Source organism: Suncus etruscus, chromosome 15 (assembly GCF_024139225.1).
Source record: "Suncus etruscus isolate mSunEtr1 chromosome 15, mSunEtr1.pri.cur, whole genome shotgun sequence".
In the NCBI taxonomy this organism is placed as follows: Eukaryota; Metazoa; Chordata; class Mammalia; order Eulipotyphla; family Soricidae; genus Suncus; species Suncus etruscus.
This window is the reverse complement of record NC_064862.1, coordinates 56,773,745-56,782,621: the sequence shown is the minus strand read 5'-3', so window position 1 is coordinate 56,782,621 and position 8,877 is coordinate 56,773,745. Positions and strand designations below refer to the sequence as shown.

Here is an 8,877-nt window from a genome sequence, read left to right as displayed (position 1 = left end):
TATATCTTTATCCATGCTAAATTTTTTTCTTTCAGTGCAGGTTATCTAGCTGATAGGACAAACCAAGGAAACTTATGTATTATTATTATTATTATTATTATTATGTTGAGAGCCTGCTTAATTAAACAGCTAATCTGAAGTAGAGCAGAGCCATGGATGGAAAGGAGCAGAGTTTTGTTTAGGGCAAGGGAAGTGGAAGAGATGGCACAGTCTCTATTCCTGGATCCAGCCAGGCCTGAAAGCCAGAAAATCTAAGTATTTCTTTTACAGCTATAATACTCACTAGGCTTCTTTTTCATAAGAAGCTAGTTGGAACTTTTTTTTATTATTATTTTGTCCTTTTTTTTTTTTTTTTTTTTTGGTTTTTGGGCCACACCCGGTAGCGCTCAGGGGTTACTCCTGGCTATCTGCTCAGAAATAGCTCCTGGCAGGCACGGGAGACCATATGGGACACCGGGATTCAAACCAACCACCTTAGGTCCTGAGTCGGCTGCTTGCAAGGCAAATGCCGCTGTGCTGTCTCTCCGGCCCCATTTTGTCCATTTTTTAAAAAGCCAAGGTAAGACATTTGAGTTGATGCTGAACTGGGGTTCACACCAGTTCACACACATGAAGGCCTTCATGACCTCATCACATCCTCTGAAATCCCCCTCCCTGGAGAAACTACTTGCCTCCTCTGAGAAAAGGTAAAATGTGACCCTAAGTGGCCAAACCCAGGCAGGATGCTGTCACTGAGGGAAGCATGTCTGTGCCAGTGGGGTACAATGTCAGGGGAGGGGTGCAAGTAGAAAAGGTGAGCCCAGAGAATGAGGCGAGGGGGGGCAGCAAAGCAGTTCTGGGAGGCTCCATGTCTCATTCCTAGTGAAAATAACACTGGTGAGAATCAATGAGGGTGGGGGGACACAGACCTCAACAGGACTCTGTGCAGGCATCTATCTGTCTCCTTGTCTCTGGTTCTTCTTTCCCTCCTTTCATCGCTTCCTCTCCTTTCTCCCTATCCCATTCTCCTCCCTCCTGGGACAGTATCCACGCCATCATCTGGGCTGTTCTGTTCCAGTGCAGCCACCTCACATACATGTGTCCTACCTACTAGACAGACACTCCTCACCCCCTTCCACAAAATCTTTACCTCCCCAACAGACAAAGCAAAGATAAGAAAATGCCTAAAAACTGGTGTCAGAGCCAGGGCTGGTGAGATGGTCCAGCAGTTGAGGTACACATCAACAGAGATCTAGAACCCATTCTTTGGCATCCCTGATGCATCATCTCCTTCCCTGCCAGCTCAATATCCCTGGCATCATGCCTCCCTAGCTTACTTTCACCCCCTTTTACAGATGAAAAATAGAGGCTCAGAAACAAGTTTGGCAACACACACATGCACGTGCTCACGTGTTCGCACGCACACACACACACACACACACACACACACACACTCTACCCAGTTCCTCTGCCAAGTTTCTGAGTTTAGCCAGAATCCCTATAGTCTTGTCTCCAAACCACACAGAGCACTACTCAGAGCAGCCATTCAAATATCAATGATTAGGGGGCTGCCACTGAAATTGTGAATCCCAGGTCTAACTGATGACATCCCATGTTCTGACACATGGTGTTATGATACCCCATGACTCATTGTGATAAATTCAACCTGTTCAGATCACAAAGATATACTCATCTCCCTGGGTATCCTTGGCCCTGATTATGGATAGAGCCCTTTTATGTTTATTGAGGGTCTATTGTAGCAGGCATGTAGTAACTGAAGGGTTCCAGGCCATATTCAAGGTCCTCGAGGTCTCCTTAGGTGCTGAGGCAGGGGACACGCTTGCCAGCTCGTCCTGGTGGAAGAGCAGAGAGCAGGGGAAGTGATCATGAATCCTGATTGCCGGCCACAACCTTAAGGAGAAGAGCAGGGGAAGAGGTGAAGACAGAACCAGGTTTGTGCCACTTCCTTGAGAACATGCACCGGGAACAGAGGCCAGAGCTTGCTCTTAAGTCCCCAGAAACTGCTGCTCATGGTCTGGAAGGAGCTTATCTACAAGCACATCTCCCCCCCCCTCCTCCTCAGGCCTCAGGCCCCACTAACTGCCACCCACAAATCCAATCTTGAAATTTTTTTTTAAGCAATTAAATATTGAATCTCTCCACTACCACTGTGATTCTTTGGTGCTCCGAGATTATTGTTCTGTTTTCACCAGGGAAGTCACTGAGAACTGAGCAAGTCTACCACCAAAATGTCAGGATCTCACTTGGCTCCAGGGCACAGAGCCCGCCTCACTGCCTCACGGGGCATTCTTGGCCCTGTGAACATCTGTCTCCTTCAGGGGCCATAGTCTCCCTGGGCACCCCAGACCCTGCCAAGCTCTTCTGTGGGTCCTGTCTGGCCTTCAAAGGGCTCGAGGCTCTCCAGTCCCCACCCCACCCCAATGCTACCTCTAGTAGTGATGGCAACTAAACTCGTGCCCCCCAGCAAGGCCTGAAGGCAGGGGGCTCCGAAGGCTCTTGAAGGCCTGAAGAGGCTGGAAAGAGGCTATCAGCTCCTTTCTGGGGGGGGTGTATGGGGGGTGAGGGCTGAATCTAAGCTTCACGCTTATGAGTCCATCACTGCTCCTGCCCTGCAAATTGCCTAGGGGGTCCCTAGAAGTGTAGATCACAAGCTTAGATCACATGCAGATCACATGTAGATCACATGCAGAACATGTCAATGCTTAGGCACATTGGTTTGCACCCTAGTCTTACCCAATTCTGGGGTGAGCCCAGCTGAGCAGGTCTTTATATCTGTCTATTCTAAGCTTGGAGCATCTTTCCTCCTGCCACCAGCCTGCATGAGGGTGCCTGCCACCTGCTTGTCCCCGTTCCTGAGCAGAACCTGTCCAGGTGGCCACGTGGGGGTAGGGGGTGTGAAATAAAAGGGGCCCCTCCTGACTGCGCTAAAGTCCCCCCCCCCAGGGTTTTATGCCCCTGTGAAAGAGCGTGGGTGAGAGTGTTTGAGGCGATGCAACCTTTTTATTCCCTGCAGGCTGGCGTCTGGTCAGCCGGCGGCTTTTGCAAACAAAGAACGCACCGGAGCTAAGGGACCTCCACCCCTGACCTCGCTGCGTCCACACCTGCAACCAGATAGAGGCTCGACCCCACCGCAAACCCACCAGCCAGGGGCATCCGCATCCTTCAGCATCCCTTCCACCCCGCCCTGGGGTGATGCCTCCTTTTGGAAAGGGGCTCCAACCCAGGAGCTGGGTGGGTAACGCGTGGGGGTGGGGGTTGAGAGGTGTCTGGAAGGAGAGTGGAGAGAGGCAAACTGAGGACAGGTTGGAGAAGCAGGAGGGGCGGGAGCCACGCGCACAGGAGCCGGTCTCACCTCCACCGAACCCCTCCCGCCCTGGGGCGCAGGAGCTGGTATAGCGCGCCTTCCCCACGGTCTTCTGGGGTTTCCCAGGTCTCTCTCTTCCTTCTCCTGCAGGCGCTGAGAAGCAGCTGGGAAGCCCCCCCCCCCTCCCCAGGCTCCCAGGCATCCCACCCAACCCCAACCCACCTCACCCGCGTGTCCAGGCAGCTGCTGATTGGTAGCTGGAAGTCGCGTCCCAACCCCCCAGGCTCCTAGGCGGGAGCCGAGCAGGTCTGAGAAGGGAGGCGCGCGTAGACACACACACACACACACACACACACATTGCATGCACACACACTGCACGCGCACACACACACACACACACACACACACACACACGCTCACACGCACGCATAGAGACACGCGCGCGCGCACACAATCACGCACCGGCTCGGAGAACCGCGCCCGTGTCCCCGCGCCCCGCGCTCGGCGCCAGTGCTCAGCCGGGACCTCCGGCGGGCAAGTGCGGAGCGAAGCCAGCGATCAGAGCGGCCGGCGGCGGAGCAGGTGCGGCGGGCGGGCGGGCGGGAGGCGCTGCTTGCTCGGGCTGCCTGCCGTGCCGGCTCCGCCACCGGCGCCAACACCCAGCCGGCGTCCAGAGAGGGGCTGGCAGGCAGGCCGGGGCAGCGCGGGGCGCGCTCATGGAGCACACGCACGCCCACCTCGTCGCCAACACCTCGCTGTCCTGGTCCCCCGGTTCGGCCTGCGGCTTGGGCTTCGTGCCCATCATCTACTACAGCCTCTTGCTGTGCCTCGGTTTACCAGGTGAGGGGGAATGTGGGACCTGGTGAGAACTAGGGAGGGCACGAACCCCAGGCACGACCCTCCTGGACAGCTCCCTCCAACGTGTGCCATGCTCCCCACCTCCCCACCCCTGCAAAAGTTTCCTCCAAAAAGGGCACCAACTGCGGACGTTTCCAGCCCGGGACGGGTGGTGGGTGCAAAGAAGTTGCGTGGCCCGGCGGGGACGGTGCAGATGCGCCGCGTGTTTCCCCCACGCGCGCCGGTGGGAGCCTAGGAGGGTGTTCGTGCGCACCGGACAACAAACAGCCGGTGTTGGTGTGAGCCGCGTGGCCCCTCTAAGGAGAGATGGGGAGACGGAGGGAGGCGCCGAGGGCTAATGCGGGTCTTAACTGCCCCCTCTTTGAATAGATGCGTCTGGAGGTTGGGGGCCCGCTCTCTTCTCCTTTCCGGTGGCGCCAGCCCAGGGCACATCTCTGTCCCTCTCTACCAGAATCTGTCGGGCACTGTCTGGCGGATGCAAGGCGGGATGCTGGGGGAAAAGCAAAGGCTTAGCCCTAGCTAGGAGAGTTGAGCAGGGAAGCAGGAAAGAGGGTGTCCAAGACCATGCCTTCCCAGGCAAGGGTATAGACACGCTGCTCATTGCCAGCTGAGGCCACAGCCCCAGGGGGGTCACAGTCTCCTTGAAGACTCGCCTAGCACACCCCACCCCATCCCACCCCACCCCGCCAACCTTGCCTCAGGGCCATCAGCCCCGGAGGAGCTGCGGAGGTTGCAGCTGTTGGCTGGTCCCTCACCTCGCCTCGCAGCCTGCCCTAAGTGTGGACGGAGACCTGCGCTGAATTTTTGAACAGAACTGAGCTGAAAAGGGGAGCCCTAGGGGGTCCTGGGACTCGAGTTTCCGTCCCTGTCCTCTAACTGGCTCTCTGCTACAGAAAGAGTCCTCAAGCTGTCTGTCAGGCAGAAGGGAGAAAGGCTCAGAGGGCACGGGAAGAGCAAACACAGACCAACGGGAGCCCCAAATCACAGGGATGCTGCGTATCCCTCTTGGCACCCTGGGAGTGAGGACTGGGAGAGCTTCCCTTGATGAGGTGACCTTTCCCATCCAACCTGGTCACCCTCGCCTTTCCCCACCATCACTACAAGGTTGTTTCAATAACTCCCCTCCCCAGTCTGGCAGGTACAAGAAAGACTAATAGTTTCCCCCACTCCATGAGTGGTCTTGCTAGTACTCTTACTAGTCTCCCCCTGATTCTCCGGGTTGTGCTCTGTCACTTCCTCCAAGTGCAGGTTGATTTTCATCCAGCTTGAGCTCCACCCGACCCTGCACCCCCACCAACTCCCTTTCAGGATGTGAGCCCTAGAGGATCTGGGTCTAGCTGACATTTGCTGAACCAGAGAGGTGACAGCCCCCTTGTGTCCCCCTGAGAACATAGAATGGCACCCAGGCTCTTCATCTCCACACACCCCAACTCCCCAGCCTCACTTTCCTTAGAGAAAAACATTCCCAAGAGAACAGAGAGATTGAAATGATAGATCCCCTCCCTGCCCCCATGCCATATACAGGAATCAAGAATGGATGGAGGGACCAAGAGAAAGTTCCCCTTCTTAGAACCCCATCGAGATTTGGTCAGGAGAGAAACTGGAAACATTGGTGGAGGGAAGGTGGTGGACTCTGGTGAAGGGATAGGTGTTAAAATATTGTGCACCAGAAACTCCATCACAAATATCCTTGTAACTTTGCAATTCACGATGATGCGATTATAAAAAGGAAAGAAAAGACTTGTGCCGTAACAGCCAGCCAGAGTCTTTGAGGGCACAGCACTAGTGCTGACTGTATGCCAGACACAATGCCAAGCAGGAGCTCTTTGAGGTAAGAGTCCAGAGATAATGGGGGCCTGGGATTAGAAATCAGAGGCAGCCTATGTGGGAATGAGCTCCAGGGCTCATAGACATGTGCTCAGGGACTCGGCATAATCACTTCATGAGGGACTCGAGGACTTCAGTGCGGTGGTTTGAAGTTGTGGTTTCTTTAATGATGTGCAAGATGAGACTCTGGGCCAGTCATTTCCAACCCTGTGAATGAGCATAGAAGCTTCCTGTGACAAGATACCCCAGCTCCAGAGAGAAGCTGGGCTGTGGATCTCAGTTTGCACATCTGCAAAGTGGGTGGCCTGAGCAATGCTGCTGTTGGCTGGGCCGAGAGGGGTTGATGGAGATGCTGGTACAAGTGAAGGATGGACTTGTCCTGATCCTTCAGGCCCAGAGCATGCCAGGGCTGGGGGCCTTAAGAGGCTCATCAGGTGGAATTGTACCAGAGAAGGCTTGGGGGCCTCAGTTCAGTGTGTTATTCCCCAGGCTGTGCTCATCCTGGTATTCCCTGCCCTGCCAGGGCCCTGCAGCCAGCAATTAGCAAAACCCTCATTATCCGTCTGTGCCAGGCGGGAAAGAACGACCGACCGCAGGGCTTGAGCATATTGTTGAAAACTGAGATTTTAATTGAATCTCGTTTCCTGGCAATGGGTTTACCCAAGCTTCAGATTCTTGCCTTGGTGGTGGCAAGCTACATGAGTGGGAACTGAGGAGTGGGTGGGGAAGAGTTAAGTGCAAGGGGGTGGAGAAGCTAGTAATGGGGAGGAGGAAAGGTGTTTCTTACCACCCTGAGGCTCTCAATTTTGAGGAAGAGCATAGGAAAGGCAATAGGGTCCAATCCCAAGTCTAGGCATAGCTCCCAAGACTAATGTAAGTAGTTCAGGGTAGACTAACTGCCATTTTACCAACCCATAGAATGGAAGTGCCAGTCACATCTCCTCTTCACCCCACCCCCGCCAATAAGATAACCCACATTAAAACAACTGAGCCCATGGCCAACTTGGGCTTGATCCCAAGCACCCCATAAGTCCTCTGAGCATGGTGAGGAATGATTCCTGAGTGCAGAGCCAGGAGTAACCCCTAAACATTGCCAGATGTGACCCAAACACTAAAATGCCTGAACTTTGTGTCCTGATGACTTGGTGTCATAACCTACCCAGGAAAACTTTCTACTTTAAAGTGCCTTTATTACTGGCACTTTAATAGCACAATGGGTAGTGTGTTACCTTACAAGCAACCAAGCTGGGCTCAATCCCCAGTGCCCCTAGAATCCCCAAAACAACTCCAGGAGTAGTTCCTGAGTGCAAAGTCAGGAGTAATCTCTGAGCATCACTGACAACAGCCTAAAACCTATAAATAAACAAACAAATCAATAAAATGTCTTTAACTTAAAAGTTCCACATCATTACTGACCTTCCTCCCGCCACCTTCCTGTGCTGCTACAGGCCCCCTGAGCACATTTTACAGGTGGGAAAACTGAGATCCAGAGGAGCAGGGTTCCAAATAGTCCGTGTAGCATGCCAACACCTGCTCTGGCCACTGCACTATCTGCCCTTCTCCATCAGGTGAAAATTCATTCTCTTCACCTTCCAAAACAAGGACCCCTGCAGTTCTAACTTGGCATCTCACTTCTTTGAAGTCAGCAAGATTTCTCTACATTTACAAAGGCTGTGGGCTTATTCAGCAGAGTTAAGGAGATAGGGTGGGGTTTCAGCTCAGTTGGAGGGCACTGAAAAAAGACAGGCTATGCCAATGGGCTGAGGGTCTGAAGGCAGAAAACAGGAGGGAGAGGAGGTGAGCAAGTCTGATAAGGAAGGAGCTACTTAGCCATGAGTCTAAGACTGGAAAGATGTTGGAAATTTCACTTTCTACAGGGTACCAGGGATGTTGAGTGAGAAGATGAGGGACATAACAGCCTAAATCCACAAGTTCCCCCATAGCTGGCCATGGTCTAAGGTGGACAGGGAAAATTCCTACAAGAGAATTTACAAGATTGAAAGTTGAAATCTTGATACAGAATGGCGGGGATGGGGCCTAGCAGGTAACATAGTTTGAACTATGGGAATAATTTGGGTGCTGGCTCTGCAGCCTATAAGCTATGTGATCTTGAGCAAGTGACTTTCATCACACCGGGCCTCAGTTTCCCCATCTGTAAAGTGAGGGTGATAATCAAGGTACATACATTTCAAGGCTGTGATGAGGAGACAGTAGTCAAGAATGCACTGTTTGGCATCCAGAGTAAATATTCTCTAAGCCACTTTGCTTTCTTCTCTTTCTCTTTGTGACTTTTTATTTATTTGTGGGAGGGGATGGGCCGCACCTAACAGGATGCTCAGGGTTTATTCCTGGCTCTGCACTCAAGGATCACTCAGGTGCCCCATAAGATGTCGGGAACAAACCACGGTCAGCCATGTGCATGTCAAGTGCAACAAATTCAAGGCAAACCCCTGTACTATCTCTCCCTGATAGATATGTTTTCTATTCATCAAAAATTAGGAAAATTGAGCTGGAGAGAAAACACAGTGGTAAGGCATTTGCCTTGCATGCAGCCGAACAGAGAAAACAGTGGTTTAAATCCCAGCATCCTCACATGCCTGCCAGGAGCATTTTCTGAGTGCACAGCACAGGAGTAATCCCTGAGCACTGCTGGGTGTGACCCCAAAATCAAAAACCAAAACAGGAATAATTTTCAGGAAAATTAAGTAGAAAAATACCAACTTATTTTAGGATATTTGTTTTCCTTTAATATCAAAAGCAAAGACATGGCAAGAAAATTCACAACCAGATTTACACTAAGGTTAAAAAAATAAAATCAGGGGCCAGAGCAGTGGAGCAGGGCATAAGGCATCTGCCTTGTGCATGCTAGCCCAGGATGAACAGCGGTT

General features: G+C 52.5%; 1 protein-coding gene across 1 annotated transcript in view; it reads left to right on the top strand.

Moving 5' to 3' along the window:
* Positions 1-4,020: 4,020 nt before the first annotated feature.
* Positions 4,021-8,877, top strand: part of GPR139 (G protein-coupled receptor 139) — a 53,044-nt gene continuing 48,187 nt past the window's right edge. The window contains exon 1 of the mRNA XM_049789191.1: positions 4,021-4,144. Within this exon, the coding sequence (XP_049645148.1) occupies positions 4,021-4,144 (124 nt within the window). The remainder of the gene's footprint in view (positions 4,145-8,877) is intronic.